At 45.5% G+C, this 21,469-nt stretch overlaps 1 protein-coding gene across 9 annotated transcripts in view; it reads right to left on the bottom strand.

Annotated features, from left to right (window-relative positions):
* The window catches only part of Ubr5 (ubiquitin protein ligase E3 component n-recognin 5), a 111,535-nt gene extending 95,237 nt beyond the window's left edge, over positions 1 to 16,298 (bottom strand). For 3 of the 9 annotated variants that reach the window (XM_006520182.4, XM_006520181.4, XM_006520179.4), the window contains exon 1: positions 15,800 to 16,291. In XM_006520182.4, the coding sequence (XP_006520245.1) occupies positions 15,800 to 15,861 (62 nt within the window). In that variant the 5' untranslated portion in view covers positions 15,862 to 16,291. Of the gene's footprint in view, positions 1 to 15,799 lie in introns of all 9 variants that reach the window. The other 6 variants (XR_001781565.2, XR_383833.4, NM_001112721.2 and 3 more) reach the window with 4 other exon arrangements.
* Positions 16,299 to 21,469: the final 5,171 nt, after the last annotated feature.

The following is a 21,469-nucleotide window of genomic DNA, read 5'->3' on the forward strand; positions in this document are numbered from 1 at the left end:
GCCCTGCGTGAGTGTCTGCCCTCACTGCTTTTGATGAATTGTTATATGAAATGCAAGTGAAATGAACCCTTCCCTCCCCAAGTAGCTTTTGGTCAATGGTGTCTCATCACAGTAACCCTAAGACACCCACCCAAAGAGATTTCTGGAATCCAATCTCCTTATGAAACCTACTGAACACAAGTTTCTTTTCATATTATTCAATACCTGGGAGAAAGTCAGGAACACAGATGCCACAGAACAAATACACAACCCAGTAGAGCAAAGCCATCATCTCAGGTCATATGTCTGCAGAGAAAAGCAGCCAGCCCTGAGTCTGACCAATCACCACATGGAACTCATGGGAAAGGAAAGGCTATTTTCACAGTAAAACAGTTCAATACTAACCACTGGCCACATTCCGTCTAAGTCAGGGAAGAGTATGGCCCACATTCCTCAATGAGACACCTGATCAACCCCCTGAGGTAGCACCTTGCTTCTCTACCCTACGTGCTTTTGGGAGCTCTGTAACATTTCAAGTCCACTTCAACACTTCCATCTTGAAGCACTCCATTCACTCGAGGTTACACTTTCACCAGACGTGTCATTTACTGTGCGATCAGTGTCAAGCTGCCCATGCTTCTGTATGCAAGTACAGAGTCTCGGCCTGTTCAGGGTATCCAATCTCCTTCTCAACAATTCAGTCTACTACCATTGGCTTATCACCGTCTAGCAGTGGCTCAGAACAAAGTCTTAGATGCACTTGCCCTACTCACTCTCCCTCAGCACCTGTGCCAGCTCAGAAAGGGTGTTCGTCAATGAAGTCATATGGCCCAAGCTTAAGTCAGACATAAAAGTGGCCCCCAACCTGGGCCCCAACCCGGTTCTTGAGTCTTCCATTCACTGAGCTGCCACAAAAGAAGGTTAAGGTTCCTTGTGGTCTCCACACTGAAGACACACCTATGGAGCCACTATGCCAGTATTCAGGTGCAAATGCATAGGGTAGACCAGAATATATGACCCAAGCGGCTGAGCTCTGTAAATCCCCAAAATGACAGATAATAATAGCAAATGGCCTGTGTTGTTTTACCCATTAAGCTTGAAGTGACTATTGATACCCAGACCATAAAAGCCGAGTGACGAACGAACGAAGAGGAACTGGCTGTGTCCTCTGGCTTCATTCCCACTGCCTAGGAATAAAGCTTCAGCTATGCTTTGGACATCTTCCTGTCATTGAGTTACATTAAAAACAAAGCCAGGGACTGAGAGGGTGGAGCTCAATGTCCATGGCATAGCATTTGCCAAAGGTGCAGGAGGAGACCCTGGCACCACCCCTGCACTGCCCAAAAAAAAAAAAAAAAAATCCTTCACATCATCCACACCGTGAACCCCCTTATACAATTACTTAAATACATTCTTTTCAAATTCATTCAACCGCAAACTCAACTGAAGAATAAATCTCTGCACAAATAAAGACCATTCCTTAAAGAGCATCAACAGCAATAAAACAGCTTCCCTTGTCCACATTGGTAACTAGCACAGCACCAACAAGCCAACAACTGCACACATGGTGGCAGGATTCCCACAACAGTCTGACTCCTCACCCTAACAGGATCCTGCAAAAGAAATCAAGCTAAGACCCAAACCTTGGCCACTGGTTCATCTCTTAGAAAACATCTCTAAACACCTTCCAGCCCAACACTGCAAACTGGACTCAAGCAGTGGCTGGGTGTAAGGTGTTATCTAACTGTAACACAGTCCAATATAAATATTTCCAAAGTAAAAGTGGAAATTACACAAGGCTCATATTTCACTAGGTCTAGGAAAAAAGTAATATTGGGAATACATCGTAACACACAACACTGAACCAGGAAAAAAACTATTACACACACCTCAGCTCCGAGTTAATGAGGTGGGTGCAGTGACACCCTGTGATCTGGCACTGGGAAGGCTGTAGCAGGAAGACTGTTTCAGATCAGGATTATCAAGACCAGAGGAGGCATGACACCGGTCTTTATTTTTAAAGGAGAAATGTTTCTAAGATAGTGTGTGTGTGTGTGCGTTCTGTGCGAGAATGCACCTACCTGTGTACACATGGATGTAGAGACCAGAGGACAACTTCCATGTCATTTCTCATCTGGCTCTCCCTTCTTTTCAGAGAGCATCTCTCAGTGGGATCTTGGCCTTGGTAGCTGGGACCTTCACCTCCTCCATGCTGGGATTTCAACCCTGTACCCCCATACCCAGCTCTTTTCGTTTGGTTTAGTTTGGTCTGGTTTTAGACACATACTCAACTTTTTACTCGGGTGCCAGGGACAGAATTTAGTTCCTCATGCAGAGCCAGCAAGCAATTTACTAACCAACTTCTCTCTCCAACCCTGAGAAATTTTAAGTTACTGAAAACAGAAACTGTTGTGCTTCAAGACTAGAATGGTGGGCTGGTGGTGGCAGTCCTTTAGTCACAGCAAAGATGTGGAGGTGCAGGTGAAGTCTATGACATGCCAGAGCTAGTCTCAAAAAATAAAAAGAAACAGCCTGAATACAGACTGAAAAGATATGGCCGTAAAGATGAATGTAACCAAACATTTTTGTAAAAATGTCTTCATGATAAAATTCAAATGAAAAATTGTTTTGAAAACTGCTTTATATCAACATTAAGGAGAGTAGAAAAAATTTAAATATACACCATTTACTGAATGACTATCCTTTTTTTTAATTCTAAGGTATAAGAATGGCAAAGTATGCTAGAGAGTGCTGGCGCACATCTTCAGTCCTACACTCAGGAGGCAGAGATCTCTGAGTTCAAGGACAGCCTGGTCTATATTAGAGTGAGTTCCAGGACAGCCAGGGCTAGAGAAACCTGCCCCCCCCCCAAAAAATAAATAAAACGAAGTGTTTATATAGAAAAAGATCCACATATAGGGGATGAAGTATCAGACTCTCAAACAATTCAGAAATTGTGATATATGCATTCACTTTGAAAACATGGAAGGCACTGAACTAAACCTATGAAGTAGACTAGCCGAGAACTTACTGGATAGTTTTGAATTTTTCTGCATGTTTGAAATACTCATAGTTGAACCACAGAAAAAAACATTTACTGATTCTTTTGTTTGTTTGTTTGTTTGTTTGTTTTCAAAGGAGGTCTGAGTCTAGCCCAAGCAGGCAGGCATATCAACCTGTCTCAGCCTCCCTCCCTCCCTCTGCACTGTTGGGATTACAAACCACAGACATGAACTCCTACTACACCTGACTGAAAAACTTCAAAAAGTCACTATCAGAAAAAAATACATAACTACAAAGAGAAGGTCCACAGGTTGGAAATGTCTTCTCCATTTCACTCAAAGAAAGACAAAGAAACAAAGTTAAAAGCAGAAATAGGAGGAGGAGATAGAGAAGGCAGATGGCTGAGCTGGCTCCACGGGTTAAAACCAACAGAAACCACTGGTTGCGCTGGCTGCAGAGTTCCTGAGAACTCAGAGTAGAAGAGGGTGAACACTGACCCTACCCACAGCACCCCTGCCCGCCACCAAGCACGGGCTGTGGGGAAACATACACGTGTGCCCTCCACCACCACACAAATAACAAAATACAACTCTCTAAATCAAGATGAAAGTCGTTCTTTTTTTTTTCCCCCTAAAAAAATCAGAATATAGATGTGGGTCTCAGGCCCTAGGATGGCCCAAAGCTTGCCTAACATGCACAAAGTTTCATCCCCAGAAACTACATAAACTGAACAAAATGATGCATGCTGAAAGTAGAGGCAGTAGTATCAGGAATTCAGTTACACAATGAGTCTGAGGCCAGCCCAGAACACTTGAGACTCTGAGCCAGATTGCTCTATAGGTAGGTAGGCGGGTCAGCAGGCAGGCAGGCAGGCAGGCAGGCAGGCCCTGAGGACATGATGGTGCAGCCTTTAACCTAGCACTGAGAAGGCAGAAGCAGGTGGACAGATCTGTTCCATTCACTGTGTAGCCCAGGCTGATAAAGGTGCTTCTTTCTGCCTTAGAAGACCACTTCCCTACCAGGCAGCTCCCAGCCCTCCATCAACCCGTTACTTAAGCTATTCACTATCCCATCCCAGCTTCATTTTCAGTCAAGGGTCCCTCCTCCCAAAACTAGGAAGGCGACCGCCTCTGATGAAGAATCCTGAACTCTCCTACAGCGACCAACCATATTTAGGGCTGGCATGCCCCACCCTCCAACCCCCAGAACTAGACTGACATGTAGCAGAGGCCCCAAAATCCTGCTAAATTAATGACAAAGTCCTATTTTAAATAAATTATATCAAATTAGATGCACACACACACAAAGTGTGTAAAAATACAATCTTGAAATACTGCTCATAACGTATTAATTAAAACTAACTAATAATAGAAGGGTCAGATGACTCTTGGTCTCATTTTACATATCTCTGTGCTATGTCATTATTGTCTACAGGACGGGCCAACTGCCCACAGTGAGCAAGTGAGCAGAAGGGCATGCAGAGTGCAAGCCCCGCCCCCAACACCATCTACTCTCTTCCAAGAGAGTGAAGCACTGGCCAACAGCAGCCAGGTCTCACATGCAGTGAGCCTCCTATCATCTGCAGACAAACAAAAACACTGTTGACATGTTTTCTCATGCACACACAGGAAGAGCTCTGAACTATAATCAAAATCCTAATTATCAGGCCAGCACTCAGGAGGCAGGAACAGGCAGATCTCCCTCAGTTATTATACAGTCAGGTCATATCTCAGCTCAACAATAATAAATACAAAAGTTCCTGTTACTGCAAAATTAATAACTCTCAAAACTACCTGATAGAAAACAATGTAACTCCATTTGTTTCCTTGGAGGACAGGCACATGTGTCTGTGCCATCCAAAGGTGGAGGTCAGAGGACAGACAGCTTGCAGTCTCCTCTCTCCTTTCTCCACGTGGCTTCCAGGTATTAAACTCAGGTCAGCAGGCTTGGCAGCAAACACCTGCTGAGCCCTCAGCCAGCTCAAGAAAACGTTATTTTCTATTGCTAGTACCTGGACAAAATGCCAAAACCCACACAGCATAATTACATGGAAACTCTATTACTCCTGCAACCTCTTACCAGTCTATAATTGCTTCAAATAAGTAAAGAAAAGTGATCCACAGCCCAACCCCACGAAGTTACTCCTTGAAATGTCTAACCTTTGACCTCCCTCTTCCTCAGTGACTCAGAAAAAGCTTCCAACACTTCTCAACCCAAAGAGCAAGGAAGAGCTGGTCTGCAGCTGTTCCTGGAGATGTTTGCTGTGAGAGAGGCAAACGGGAAGGTGGCCTGCACTGTCCTTAAGCTCTGACAGCAGCTCAGCAAGCAACTGCACAGGCTCCCTTACCAATGCTCCACACTTGCCACTTGCCTGTTGCCTTGTTCTTCTCCACCCAAGCAGTAAGCTTCCTGCTGACTACCCGGCCACCCTGGGAGAGGCTAGACCAGTATAACTTAACCGGATCTTGTTGGGTTTCCAGGCAGGGTCTCTCTGTGGCTGTTCTGGAACTTGCTCTGTAGACCAGGCTGTCCTCACTCAAACTCAAGAGATTCACCTTCCTCTATCTATCTCCAGAGTGCTGGGATTAAAAGCAAGAGCCATTTCCTGGCTTCTTTTTTCTCAATCTTATGGTTAAAAACAAAATGTGAACAAAATATTATAAATAATTCCTTGCATTCTGCTCTTATCCAGTGAGTGTGTATGAAGACACACATGCACACAAATACACACCAGAATATTCTCCTTTAAAACCCGACAGCTATGGACTGAAAGCACGGGAGACAAAGACTAGGAGCAGCGGAGTCCCAGCAAGTTTAGTACTTAAAGCTTGTCGTCATCGGCTAATCTTGTTTTCCAGTGCTAAGGATGGCCCAGGCCTGAGCACCACGGGCAACCCTCTCCTATAACAAGGACAGCTGAGAGCCTTTTCAATGGTGTCCTTCCTTCATACTCTGTGCTCCTAATGACACTGGTCGGTGGTCATCAGGTACCCTAAGAAAGCAGCACTATAGGAAACTAAGACCTCTATCTGAAAACAGCCACAATGACCTACTACAATCCAACTAGGATATGCTGCTTATACAATATTCTTCAGGGAAGTGGTCTTTCCACGCCAAAAAAAAACCCACGTTTGGGGGCCACAGCATGCTTAGACAAGTTGGTCATACCTGTAATCCAGCAATATGGAGGCCAAAGCAAGAGGGCGAGGGCCAAGGATAGCCTGGACTACACAGCAAAATCCTATTTATTTATAAATAAGTAAGTAAATACTTCAGCCAAGATAACTAAGAGAGACTACTCTGAAAGAAGACACAAGCTTCCTAGCAACTGAAACAGAAGTCACAGAAACACCCACTTTCCACCCTACATTCAAGAGCTTTGCCAAACTACATCTACTCAGGAAGTACAGTGTGGCCTCTGACACCTACTGACTCCCATCTGCAGATGGAAATGCTCTCAGAAGTCATAGGAAGGTGAGCAACTGCCAAGAGGACCAACACCCAACACTGCTTCTGCATTCCCTAGGCAGTGACTGCATCCTAACAGAGATTTGAAGAGTCTGTTGTGGCAATCTAGTTCATTCTCTGCTGCTGAATATAGAAGACAAAGTAGTTCCTATAATTCTCTCAGAGAAGAGTCATCCTGTCCACAGCACTCAAGCATTCCTTCCTGCCTCCCTTCTTCTGTTCCTCCCTCTCTCCTTCCCTCCCTCTCAATGACTCTAACCCCAAGCACTCTTCAGAACACCTGTCAAAAGAATAAAATCATTTTATAGGGAGAAAAAAACAAATCAATGTGTTTTAAAAGATAAAAATTAACTTTAAACTCTCCATCAAATTAACTTACTTCATAGTCTCAACTTTTTTTCTTAAGATTTACAGAATCCACTAATTTTTTCCCATTAATTTTCAATTCTCAAATCCCAGCAAGCACGCTCTCATTCTTCCCACCCCACCGCCAACACACACACACACACACACACACACACACACAAACACACACATGTACACTTACACAAAACCCTCACAGCTCAGTGTCCACCATGCCTCTTAAATAAGAGTCTTGGAGAGGCTGTGAGTAGGCTGCAGTTTGGGATATTGGTATTGTTTGGTTAAGGTTTTCTGGAGGGTGTATAGGAGGGTTTGCCCACAGTCTTACTCTATATCTATAGCCCAAGTTAGCCTAGAAATCATGGCAATCTTACTGCCTCAGCCTCCAAATGCTGTGACTACACACATGAGCCACCAAGCCTATCATAATTGGTGTGTTAGCTTGGACAAAGATGTGAGACTGCTCATAAATGTAATTCTGAAAGTTCAGTTCATACTGGAGCAGAGGCAAGCTATCACAATGAGTGGGTTCTCGATACTTTTGGTCCTATATGACAAAAATATGGCCCAAACTAATGGGGAAGAAAATATTTATTGATTCATTAAGTTTTGTAAACAGCAATCTAGAATATAATTACTATAGTTGATAGAAATTTTTTCTAATTTCTTTATAAAAATGTATCATTTAATTTTTTAGATATGTTTTGCCACCATGTGTCTGTAAGCCATGTTCGTGCCCAATCCAAGGGCGTTGGATCCTCTAGACCTGGAGGTAAAATGCCTGTGAGCCACACGGTACTAGGAATCCATGTCTTCTGGAAAGTAGACAGTATCTTAACAGCTGAGCACTTCTTCACCCCCAATATAATATAATTTTAATGTTTTTCATGAACTATACCATCTGAAACTGAAAATGGTATTTCTGCTATGTAAACAAGATAAAGTGCACTTACAAGTAAAATAGCATTAAATGTTACTGCTTTATTATCATAGCAAGAATGTAAATGCTAAAAGAACTGTCTGAGGACTTACCGTACTTGGAAGAAGTTTTATTATTCCTATACTGACAAGAGTATAATACAAAAATGCCTTATTAAAGAAATAATTTCTACTGGTCAGTGGTGGTGCACACCTTTAATCCCAGCAGAGGCAAGTGGATCTCTATGAATGAGGACAGCCTGGTCTACAGAGTGAGTTCTAGAACAGCCAGGGCTACAGAGATCTCCTGAGGGAAATGAGTGGGTTCTTGTTGCTCTTATGCCCCAGCACCCACACGGTCCATAGCAAAGGGCCAGAGAATCAATGTACGTGCTGCACACACACACAAGCTGGCAATAATAAAATTAAAGTTTAAATTTAACAAAAAGGGGCTGGAGAGACGGCTCAGTGGTTAAGAGCACTGACTGCTCTTCGGAAGGTCTGAAGGTCAAATCCCAGCCACCACATGGTGGCCCACAACCATTCGTAACCAGCTCTGACTCCCTCTTCTGAGTGCCTGAGACAGCTACAGTATACTTACATATAATAAATAAATACATCTTTTAAAAAAAATAAATTTAACAAGAAATGTCACCTTATTTCTAACATATTAAGACCCAACTAACTTTATTAAGAGAAAGTTATCAATCATAAAGACAATAGAAAAGATCTGAACAGGTGTTTACGGGCTCAGTGTTGTAAAATACAACAAAAACTTGCCCATTAATTAAACTAGCTGACAGAGGCTGCCTACATCTCAGCTAGTGAAGATGCTGCAGGAGATCCCGATAACCTGTCAATTATGGGAAGGGGACTCACATAGTGGAAGGACAGAACCCACTCCTCTGAGTGTGCACTGTGGCACATGTACAAGCAATTGTACACACAGTGCAAAATGCAAACTGATACCCCACCCCACCCCCGGTCGGGGGGTGGGGGGTACTTTTTTAAAAAGGACAAAGGGAACCCAACAGGACCAGGACTGAAATCGGCTCTGAGCTGTAACTACTGAAACTGGTAATGAGCCCATGGAGTTCATTTGACTATTTTTCTCTACTTCTGCACATGTTGAAATTTTCCAAAAGACTCTTAAATACTAATATTCAAGGGTAAGTTTTAAAGCCTGCTAACAAAAGACAATCAACAATGTATAATCAGAACAAGCCAAAGGAAAGCTTATTTCCATAAGATCAAAATGGCAAGACATCAAGCACGCAAGCAAGCACGCACGCACGTACACAGTAACTGCTATTTTTTTCCTCAGACATACAATGAACCGAAAAGAATACAAAGTACAACCTGCTGCAACATAACTCTGTGTGTGTGTGTGTGTGTGTGTGTGTCTAAAGATAGCTAAAAATGAGGTCCAACACAAAACTAAACCTTTTAAAGATGTATTATTTTTAAAAAAGCATGTTATGTCTGTGTGGGGATATGCTGTGTTCTTGGGTGCAGTTGACCTCAGAGGCTAGAGGAGTTGAATCCCTCTGAAGCTGGAATAAGCCCCCTGCAAAGTGCTAAGAATTCAGGTCCTCTGCAAGAGCAGGACACATTCTTCTTAGCCACTGAACCAGCTCTTTATCCCCTGGTTTTGGTAATTTGATTGCAGTTTTCAAGAGTGAGCTCCATAGATGCCTGTCACATATGTCATATTGAAATGTCCAAAAGCTGGGACATGCTTGATAGATAGAGAGGACTAGGGAGATAGCTCAGCTGGAAGAGTGCTTGCCTAGATACACAAGAAAATCCTGGGTTTGCATAAGGAAAACTTAGATGTAGTAACTTACGCCTATAAATCTCCTGGGAGGAGGCTAGAGGAAATAAAGGCAAGGTCATTCTTGGCTACAAAGTAAGTTTGAGACTGGAATACTCCAGAGACAGAAGCAAAAGTATAAAATGTTAAAGGCCGGCCTGAAAGTCATACATACTGATACTCTGTCTCAAAACAGGGTACTTAGAGGCCCCACGTGCGATTAATCCAAGGACTCAGAAGGCAGAGTCAGGGGGATCTCTGTGAGTTTCAAGGCAGCCAAGGCTTGAGACCTTGTCTCAGGAAAAAAAAAAAAAAAAGGGAGGGGAGCCACTGCTTATCCCTTTAGAGCCTATTCTGTAAGTAACCATAACGGCTAAGGAACCCCTCCCATCCCACCTGCTCACGCCCAACGTACTGCAGCAGGCCCTGCCTATACATTTTTTTCACTAGTGTGTCCCTGCCCAGGTCTATGACTCAGTAACAAACTTCTTGAGCTGTAAGCCAATCTATCCATTTGTCTTTTCAACTTCTTGTTTTCCTATTCTACAATTTTCAATCTCTCCTTTAAGCAACTACCTTTAATCCATTTATTACACGTGATTTCTCCTTTTCTTCACAATGTTTCTAGTATTTCTAGATAAGAATCTCAGTCATCAATGAGATTTCCTGGGAATTATATAGCATTCTAATGTAACTCACTGCCTAAAACTTGGGTATTATTATTTGGGGACATAGACTACTAACATTTCAGGCAGTTTTAATCTCTACCCACCACCACCTTTGTCCATCCCTCACGGCTCCTAGGAGCACAAAGACATAAAACCAACAGTCCTAAAAATGTTTACGCTTAGCTTGTTACACGTAGCCAATCCCTAATTCTTGGCACAAGTACTCCAATGGACCATTTTAACTGCATTGTCCTAAATGGAATAAGAATAGCTACCTGTGGGGCTGGTGAGATGGCTCAGTGGGTAAGAGCACCCGACTGCTCTTCCGAAGGTCCGGAGTTCAAATCCCAGCAACCACATGGTGGCTCACAACCATCCGTAACGAGATCTGACTCCCTCTTCTGGAGTGTCTGAAGACAGCTACAGTGTACTTACATATAATAAATAAATAAATCTTTAAAAAAAAAAAAGAATAGCTACCTGTGGTCTTCAGATAACTTGAAATCTGTCTACTCACCAACTTCAATTTGAACTAGCTTTCAATGATCATGTTTTGAGACTAACTTAGCCTGGTTTTTTCATGAAAGTCACTTCTGTTCTTTAGTCTAATCTGTACTGAAGATAACCCCAACCCAGGTGTCTCCACCTCACATAGTTGACGTTTTGAATTATGATTCCAGGCTGTGGGCACAGTCCTGTTCTTTACAGAGAGTCTCAGAGTCTCTGGCCTAGAGCCACTAGAGGCCAGGAGCAATGTCCTAGCTCAGAGAGTCCAAGTGAGAGGTAGAGCCCGTGCTCAGCTGCCTGCAGGCTGGGGACTCACTGCTAAGCTCTAACATGTAGAAATGAAAATGTCTGCACATACTGCCAGGCTGGAAAGCTAAAACTGCTGTCAGCTGAAATGGCAGGCTTAAGACTAAGAGTCTAGAGTTTTGTTTGTTCAAGACAGGGTCTCACTGAGTCAAGTATCCTGGAACCCAAAATTAGAGTAGGCTGGCCTCAAAGCTGCTGTGATCAGGCCTCACTCCCAGGACTGCTGGCCAGGAGCCTCGGTGCCCATACTGTTTTCCATTAAATACTAGAGATATTTTCAGGGGCTGGATGGAGATGGAGCTCAGGGGTCTGGCACTTACCTCGCTCACATTCTCAAGTGCCTGGGGTCAAGTCTCCCACCCTGGAGAAGGGAAGGGGAGGAAGATCGTGGGAGAGGGCACTCTAGGACAACTTGGGTTCTTGCAATTTTTTTGCATGAATACCACACAGTCATATAAAAACAATCAAAAGTAGCCATTGCTTCATAATATTTTCCAGACTAATATTTGTGGTTTTCTCATTCACTATCTCAACTGCTCTTCCCTGACCTTGAGACAAGCACTCAGCCTACCAGTTTCAAATTCCTGCCTATTCTATCTTGTACCTTTTCAGCCCCCGGAGAGAGAAGCTATCAGAGAACCCTGGTGGCATGACCAACAAGCCTAATCACACCTGATTACACAACACATTACACTGCAAAAGCCACACTCTCAGGAATCCTGTGCACGATGAGAACTGCTTTGTATTAATACCCTAAGGAGTATTTTGAGAACAAGTTATGTCATATCCACATCCCTTTTTGTAAAAGGCCGAGCACTAGGGAGAGGTTAAGAAAGTCAATTCTCAGACCAAGAAAAAAAAAAGGTGTTGGGCATAAGCTGTCAAACTCCAGAATACCAAAGTCTGCTGACTGAATACACTTCCAATAATTTTGCTCTTTAAAGGTGAAATCAACTCACCACAAAGAAAGTACATGCCACATATACATATGGACTGTATAAAATCTTGTTGGGGTCCTGGTGCCCAGGTTCAGCAAGCGTATGATCTCCTAATGACCTCAGTTTGTTCCCTGGAACCCACAGCAGAAATGGAGAACAGAGTCCTGTGAGCCTCCACACACATCCTGTGGCGCTCACTCTTACACACACATCATAAGCATTTAAAAATATTTTTTGGTGAACCAGATAAGATGGTTCACTGGGTAAAGATCCTTGCCTGACAAGATTCCCAGAACCCAAACTGTAAGGGCAGGTGTTCCTCTGACCTCACTCCACCACTGTGCTGTGTGGCGCACTCACATACACACATATTTTTAAATGGCTTTGAAAATGTTAAATAGAACTGGTTTGTTATATATTACACAGAATATGTAATTAGCAAATAAATTTCTAGCAATGAGTAAAAACACTGCACTTCTGGGACAGGTGTGCGTGCTAAGGCTGAGGTGCCTGTAGTCCAACCAAACCAAGTGGGAAAGGGTCCAGGCGGCGGTACCCCACCCACCGTGCATGTTTCAACTGTAGCTCACAGTCCATCTCTGGTTCCATTCTGTAAATCCCTTCAGCTCACTGTGAGGAGAATGACCTACAACTTCTCACTTCTCAGGCGTTCTCCAAGGCGGTACTTCCAGATTTCCCTTTAGTCCTTGGGCTTCAACAGGAACTAACACAAATTCACTGGGAGGCTGGGGAATGGCTCTGTAGGTAAAGTACTACCTACGAACCATGGGGGTCCAAATTCCATTTCCAGAAGCAACATTTAAATAAAAATGGACTCTTCTGCCACAAACCAACTACCTCAGGCCATGAACTCTACAGCTAAGCATCACAGTAACAGGTCTCCGGTCTTACCTAATGCACTTCCCTAGTTTTACTTATCTACCACCTTAACAATCATATTTTAAGTGAAAGTCACTTGTCTTTTCCCTTACTTCATAAAACACTCGTGCCAGGGGCCTAAAAAGATGGCGCAGCAGTTAACAACACTTGCTGCTTTTGCTGAGGTTGTGGGTCCATTTCATCACCCGTATCCAGCAGCTCACAGTATTCAATCTCCAATCCGGGGATCTGACACCCTATTCTGACCTCCTCCTACACCAGCTGCACACATGGTACTGATGGATACATGCAGGCACTCACATATACACATAAAATAAAAACAAACTAAGGACTCAGCCCAAGCGTTGCTGCACACGTCCATAATCCCAGCAACCAGGAGGCTAAGGCAAGAAGATTGTCAATCAACCCAGCCTGGGCAACAGAGACACTGTCTGCCCGTCTACTTATCTAGATAGACAGACACAGATACACACACACAAAGTGTGCACTCCGACAACAAAGTCACAAGCAAGTACCTAAATATTCTTAATACAGTACATGGGCTTTAGGAAAAGCTGAGACTCGGAAAATAACAGATTTTTAAAAAGATCCTGTGTGTAAATTTCTCAAACACCTGAAGTTTAAAAACAAAAAAACACTAAGTGAGGCAGTGGTGGGGCCCGCCTTTGATCCCAGCACTTGGGAGGCAGAGGCAGGCGGATTTCTGTGCTCGAGGCCAGCCTGGTCTACAGAGTGAGTTCCAGGGCAGCCAGGACTACAGAGAAACCCTGTCTCAAAAAACAAAAACAAAAAACTAAGAAGTGATTCAAAAGGTCCAACACACACAGGAGATATAGGACAGTTAGTAAAGTATCTGTCTGGAAGCAGGAAGCCCTGGATTCTATTCCCCAGGTAAACTGGGTGTGGTGGCTCAGGCCTGTAATCACTGAACTGGGGAGGTAGAGGCAGTAGGGTAGGAAGTGCAAGGTCATTATCCTACAGATACGTAGTGAATTCTAGGCCAGCCAGGATTCTGCCTACATAAGTAAATAATAAATAGAAGATTGGTAGCACAAAGACTAAGATCTTGGCATGCACTCTCAATAAATACACTAAAATTCTTGGTACATAAAGTTAGGACCACCACAAAAAGCATGCCCTACTTCTCTGGTGCAAATTTCAAAGTTACAAGCAAAATGACTCAAACATGACCAACACACTTCTCTAAATGGCAGTAGAGCTTTCCTCCCCACTAATCTGATTCTAAGATTTACACCCCCCCCCCAAGCCTTCTGTTGAAGTTGTAAGCATCTCTAATGAAAGTAAGTCAGAGTAAGGATCCTATAACAAAATGTTTAAATTAAAAAATTGTTAACTATAAGACAACTCCAAGTAGTTGATTTTTTTTTTTTTTTTTTGGTTTTTCGAGACAGGGTTTCTCTGTATAGCCCTGGCTGTCCTGGAGCTCACTTTGTAGACCAGGCTGGCCTCGAACTCAGAAATCCGCCTGCCTCTGCCTCCCGAGTGCTGGGATTAAAGGCGTGCGCCACCACGCCCGGCTCGTAGTTGATCTTTTCAACAGGCATTTTGAGTTTTACAAACATGTATTTAAACAATAGGCTACAGTAAAGATTAGACAAATCCCCACCCCAAGCCAGAAACTAGACTGCCAGCCCAGGATCTAAAAGCTGCCAGACCAAGGTAAAGGTAACACTCACACATTAGAGGCCAAGCTAGGTCTCTTCCTCTCTCCGGGAAGAGCATGACAAACTGGGCGTCACACAACGTAAGTCACCCGGTCACTTAGCAAAAATTACACCTTGAATCTAAACTTGATGGCCTTCCACACGCAAAAGAAATATGGGCCAGCAGCGACGTATGCGGGGAGAAGGAAGCTTAAAACGATCCACTTTCCGACCTGTAAACATTTGGCCCATCATTAGATGTGAGTCCTAGATCTCAAGACATGCTTTAATGGAGGCCTCCCTCAACCTCCGAGTCTGTTTTGCAACAGTACAGGGACTTTTTTTCCTGCTTTATCTTAGGTCCCAGTGAGCATGTGGCCCTGCAACTCAATTCAATATCCTAAAGTGGTAAGACACAGTGGCAGAGCGAAGGGGAAAAAAATCCAAATCAAAACAGCCTTAAGAGATTTTTCAAATATTTTAAATCAAAATTCCTCCTCTGCCCGTAACAAACCCAACCCAGAAATTCACAGCGCGTTAAGCAGCACTGCGAACTGCAAACCGAAGAATTTTCCTTTGACACTCCACTCACGGTTTTCAGCTGTCAAATTACAACTCCAGAAAACACTATCATTAGAATAAAAAAGGAAACAAAAAGGCTCTCACCGCAGGGGCCCAGGAGCAGTTTGGCAGTACCAAGGCGAAGGAAGGAGAGCAAAGGGAATCCAATCCACTTCCCCAACCCCCGCCTGACTTCATTCCCCTCCCGGGGCAGTCAACCTCACTGCAGGGGCTCAAATCTAATAATAATAACAATAATCATGGCGCTCCCTCCCTCCTCCCCCTCCCAACCCGCGGTCTGCCGGGAATCTCTCCCCCACCCCCACCCCGCCTCCCCGGGGAAACCCAGCCCCCGGGACACGACTCGCGGGAGCCCCCGAACCCGCCGCTCCTCTTCCCTCTCTTTTCCACCTCCACCATCCCCCATCCGCATTGTCTGTCTCAATTCAACTTTGACTAATATGGATTCCTCGGGCCTGGGCCGGGAGCCCCCGGCTCCGCCGAGTTCAACGAGGCTCCTCGCGGGAGGGGGAGGGGGCAGCGCGCCGGGCCGTCTACACCGCAGCCGCGTCCACACCGCGCCGGCCCCCGCCCCGCGGCCCGAGGCTCCCAAGTTTGGCCCACACCGGGCCTACAGGGGGCGGTAGGGCCCCCGGCGCGGCCGTGGGGGAGGGGAAAAAGGAGGGAGGTGCCCCTCCCCCGCCCCATTACCTGTCATTGAGCTGGTCCTCGGTGCCCGGCAGCGGGTGGACCACGAAATGGATGGACGTCATGGTACCGCCTGCGCGCCCCGCTCCCGGGAACGAGCCGCTCCCGCTGTCGTCCGGCCCCCCGATCCCCTTCCCGTCCCCGGATCCCACGGCCGCCGCCACCGCCTCCTCCTCCCGGTCCCCAAACGGAGGGCCGCGAGCGCGCAGGGACCGCCGCCTCCCCGCCGAGCGTGTGTCCGCGGCCCGGCGGCCCGGCGCGGCGGGCGGGAGGGCGGATCAACGCGCCGCCCGCTCGGCCGGCCACGGCGCGCACGGACGAGGGCAGCCCGGAGCGCGGCGAGCGGCGGGTGGAGAGGTGCCGGGGCGGACGCGGCGGACGCGGGGAGCGGGGAGGGACAGCAGCCCGCAGCGCGCGTCACTGGCGACGAACCGCCGCCGCCAGCGCCGCCGCCGCCATCTTCACTTCTGCCCCAGTTTCTCCGTCTCGCAGCCTGGGCGCCGATCGGCGGGGGAGGGGCGGAGGGCGGGGCCGCGGGGGCGGGGCTCTGCGCGCGGGGCGGGGCTCCGGGAAACGGGCGGCCGGGCCCCAGCGATTGGGCCGCTTAACGTTGTCGGGCCACGGTGCTGTAAGGTGCTCGCCTATTGGCGCGCTGGGCCGCGAGCCCGGCCCCCCGGGGCGGGGCGGCGTGTTCCAGAGAGCACGTGCTCGGGAAGCCGGGCGAAAGGGCACGCGCGCCGGGTTTCTTTTCCTCCCGGATCCCTAATGGTTGTGCATATGCGAATGGCTTGTTGTTGTTTCTCGTCCTCCAGCCGCATTTATACTTAAGAGAAATGTACCCCGAGGAACCAGAGATGCTCCGCTTCCTACGGCAGGCAGTTACGTAAGAGCCTTATCAAAACCTGATAGTAGGATCTTGGAAGTGACTGTGTAGCAGCTTTCATCAGCACTACCATCGTGCAACGTGGAAATTTCCACTTTTTAGTTATTCGTGTGGTTTTTATATGGGGGTGGTTGTGTGTGTGTATACTTTAATGAAAGATGATATGCATCTGTTGTAGGGAGATTTCTTGTGACCTGGGGTATCAGAACTACAACTTATGAAATTCTTCCTCCTCCGCGTACCCTCACTCCCGAACCGGTACAGTTTCCCTCTTAAAGTTTTCTGTGATCCTTTCGAAATATCGAATTCCGCTGAAAGCATGAAGCCTCTTCTCCAGTCTGTAACAGTCGTTCGTTAAATCGGGTATACAACATTAATGATTGCACAGCAGAGCAGTTTTCTTCTCTTCTTTAGTTTAGGAAGTTCTTTTGAGAATACATGAAAAATTAGATATCAAGATTTACTGGGTACACCATGAGACAGATAAGGAATAATTTTTAGTTGGCCATCAGCTCCAGTTTTCACCTAGATAAACTACAAAGTGTTCAAGGCTGGTCAATGATGCACACCTTTGTCCCAGCACTCAGAAGACAGAGGCAGACAGACATCTTAAGTTGTGGGCCAGCCTGATCTAAGAGTTCCAGGCCAGTTAGAACTACACAGTAAGACCTTGTGTCAGTCAATTAATAGTGAGTTAAGCCACTGAAAGCGCTGCATCCCATGACTACCAACCATCCTGTAATTGCTACTTTGATTTTTTTTTCCCCTCAAGTCCGTGTGATGGACACTGCTGGTTCTAGAGTCAGACAAAGTAGAATTTCAGTCCTGATTCTGCTACTTAACCAAGTGGCCTTAATTATTTACCCAGTTACAGCATTTTGTTATACACTGGGTCTAAATACTGTATGTCAAGCAAAAAGATGTGTCAGGCACACAGCAGTTCATACACATAATGAAAGATTTTTAACATATTGTGTGCACTGCTTTATACTGCCAATGGCTCCAAGTACAGTACACCTCACTCTAAGGCAAAGGATGTCCTGGCTAGCCCGGCAGTGGTGATCCACACCTTTAATCTCAATGCTCCAGGGAGGTAGGCAGAGATCTTTCTGTTCCAAGCCAGCCTGGTCTACACAGTGAGTTCAGGAAAGCTAGGAATACACACAGAGAAACCCTGTCTAGGAGAGGTGGAAAAAAGTCCTTGTTGCATAAGGATTCCAGAGCCCAAACACCTTAGTGCTGAGGCTCAGACAAAAAGCAGTTGTGACTCTGAGTCCGTTCACAATATAATAGCTCCCATCTAGTAGTTAATAATTTAGAAGTATGTAAAACCAATCCAAAAAGATAGGCATGATAAACGCAACGAGAGTGCAGTTAAAAGAGGGAATGGTTCCAGCCAAGAGAACTAAGAAAAGTCATAGGCAGAGAGAGCCTCAAGGATGCTCTGAGCATGTCGGCTTCAGATGCTCTTGACCAGGGCTCACACCGGGCCCCTCCGCTTTGCCATGTTTTTTTCTTCCAAACCTCCCTTCTCCACCTTCCTTTCCATTATGTGTCCAGCCTCATTTATCCACTCCTAGTTTTTTGTACCTAAAGTTCAGACTCTCTCCTCACTCAAAGCATGTAGTAGTAATCATATATTACATGAAGAAATAAGGTTGGGGGGTGGCAGTGTGGTGGTTTGAATAAAAATGCCCCACCCCGGCCAGGCAGTGGTGGCACACACTTTAATCCCAGCACTTGGGAAGCAGAGGCAGGTGAATTTCTGAGTTTGAGGCCAGCATGGTCTACAGAGTGAGTTAAAGGACAGACAGAGCTATCCAGAGAAACCCTTTTTCGGGGGGGGGGGGTACCCCACCCTTTGTCCTCTTCCTCTTCTTTCTCCTCCTCTTCCTCTTTTTCCTCTTCCTCCTCTTCTCCTTCTCTTCCTAATCCTTCTCCTTTGCCTCACCTCTCCTCTTCCTCTTCCTCCCCACCCTCATGTTCCTGAAGATCAGAATATTGAACTCTTGGCTACTTCTACAGCACCATGTCTATATTTGTGCTTCCATGTTCTCTGCCATGATGATAATGGTCTAAACCTCTGAAACTGTAAGCAATCTTCTGACCAAATGCTGTCTTTTATAAGAGTGGCCTTGGTCATGGTGTCTCTTCACAGAAGAAGAACAGAGACAATGACAGAAGTTGGTACCAGCAATGGGGTATTGCCTGACCATGCTGCTTGTTGGTAGAATGTGGACTTTGGAACTTCGGACTAGAAAAATGGTTGGATGTTTTAACAGGGCATAATGGGCCACTCTAGTAGCAACATGAAAGGCAGTGCTGAGGATGACTTGAACTGTGGGGGCCCAGATCAAGAAGTTTTAGAGAGGAATACTATTAGCATGTGGCCTATAGATCATAATTGTGATATTTTGGTGAAGAATGTTATGCTCTAGTCCATAAAATCTTCCTGAAGCTAAATTGAAGAGTTTTGGACTAGTGAAGTTGGCAGAGAGATTTCAATACTGCCTAGTATTGGCTGTGCTGTTACCACTCTTATGAATGTATGTAATGATAAAGGCTGGACAAGGGGAAATAACAAAATGTGCAGTTTGAGGAGAAAAAGGAGAACCAGGAAGTGCAATAGAGCCTAAGGCCAGGGCTTAAGGGATAAAAGGCTTTAAAGGAAAGCTTGATGCTAAATGGAATGAAGGAATAATGGCCTCATACCCCACCCAAGTAAGATTCCAACTTGTAAAAAGGAATTAAAGGGAACCTTGAGCAGTAAAGGAAACCATCAACAACAGAGAAGCTAATACAAATGTAACTCGGGCCAAGTTCCAGCCCCATCAAGCAGCAGAACTTGGCAGCCTTGTCCATGTGGTTGTGATTTAGAGTTAAGAATACAAGAAAAGGGTTGTGGAATCTCCCTCTGTGGCTAAGGAAAGCCACTGAGGCCAGGTGAGCATCTCTGGTATCCCTACCTAGAGTCCCAGAGAGGCCATTTCAAAGAGTTTCACTCCCTGGTGACTAAGCATCCAAATATACAAGCCCATGGGAGCCGTTTTTATCCAAACCACACCACTGCCATTGCATGAAAGTATGAAGGTAAAACCTGGATTGTGTTAAAGACCCCAAGAGATTGGAGATCCCAGTATCTTGAGATACCTGTCAAGGAAAGTTGCAGACTGGGTGTAGAACCAGTTCAGGGAGGGGAGGGGAGGAATGTGTTGCAGTCAACAAAGCTAAAAGAAACTAGAGGCCTACAGAGCACTTTTGACATAAGACATGGAGATGGAGAATCTGGAGTTTGCCCAGCTGATTTTCAGGTTTACTCTGGTCCAGTATTTCCTCACCATGCTTTTTGAATAGTACTATGTATTCTGTGACATTGTATGTTGGAAGTAGGTGATCTGCTTTTAGATTAGATCTTACAGGGGATTACAGTTAAGAGTTTGCCATGAGTATTAAAAGAGACTTCGAGCTTTTAAACAGTGTTAAAACTATGATGACCTATGGGGACTTATGAAGTTGGACTGAATGCATATTTGCCTTATGAGATGGCTACAAGTCTGTGAGGGCCAGACAGTGGAACATGGTGGCTTGAATGAGAAGATTCCCCCACAAGCTCATATAGTTGAATGCTTAGTCACAGAAATAGAACAGTGACCAAGACAGGCAGTAAGCAGTGGTCCAATAAAGCCCTTTGAAAAGGATAGTGTACTACCATACCAGCCTGGATAGGAAGCTGAGGCCGTGCACCTGTAATTCCAGCTACTCGGGGAGGCGAGGCAGACACTCTTAAACTCAGCAGTCCAGGGCCAACTGCTCTCACATCCTGAGACTGCACACACGTGCATATACACTTCTAGTTAAAGGAAGCTGGATGTGCAGCTCAGCAGCAGAGCACTAGCCTGTGACTCACATATGGAAGAGAAGGCGCTGGAAGTTTCTGGCTAATAATCGGAACTAATTCTTTCTCTGGGGTGAAATCTCTCAATTTAGAAAGGGTTAACCAGCCAGGCAGTGGTGGCACACGCCTTTCATTCCAGAACTTGGAAGGCAGAGACAGGTGGATTTCTGAGTTCGATGCCAGCCTGGTCTACAGAGGGAGTTCCAGAACAATCAGGGCTATACAGAGAAACCCTGTCTCAAAAAAAAAAAAAAGAAAGGAAGGAAGGAAGGAGAAAGAAAGAAAGAAAGAGAGAGAGAGAGAGAGAAAGACGGGGCCTAGCAAACACAGAAGTGGATGCTCACAGTCAACTATTGGATGGATCACAGGGCCCCCAATGGAGGAGCTAGAGAAAGTATCCAAGGAGCTAAAGAGATCTGCAACCCTATCGGTGGAACAACATTATGAACTAACCAGTACCCCAGAGCTCTTGACTCTAGCTGCATCAAAAGATGACCTAGTCGGCCATCACTGGAAAGAGGCCCATTGGTCGGGCAAACTTTATATGCCCCAGTACAGGGGATCGCCAGAGCCAAAAAATGGGAATGGGTGGGTAGGGGAGTGGGGGGGGGGGGACTTTTGGGATAGCATTGGAAATGTAATTGAAGAAAATACGTAATAATAAAAAGAAAGAAAGAAAGAAAGAAAGAAAGAAAGAAAGAAAGAAAGAAAGAAAGAAAGAAAGAAAGGGTTAAGCAAAATACTACTCTAAGTATAGCTAAAAGCACATAAGTTGTAAGAAAGTGTGTAGAGCTATTAACCCAGATCCAGGTAAGGCCCAGGGAATTGAGTCCTGTTTCTGCCCTTCCCACTGAGACAAGTGCAGAAGCCAGATCCTGAAAGTCCTTCTGATGGG

The sequence above is a fragment of the Mus musculus genome, chromosome 15, assembly GCF_000001635.26.
Source record: "Mus musculus strain C57BL/6J chromosome 15, GRCm38.p6 C57BL/6J".
Classification (NCBI taxonomy): Eukaryota; Metazoa; Chordata; class Mammalia; order Rodentia; family Muridae; genus Mus; species Mus musculus.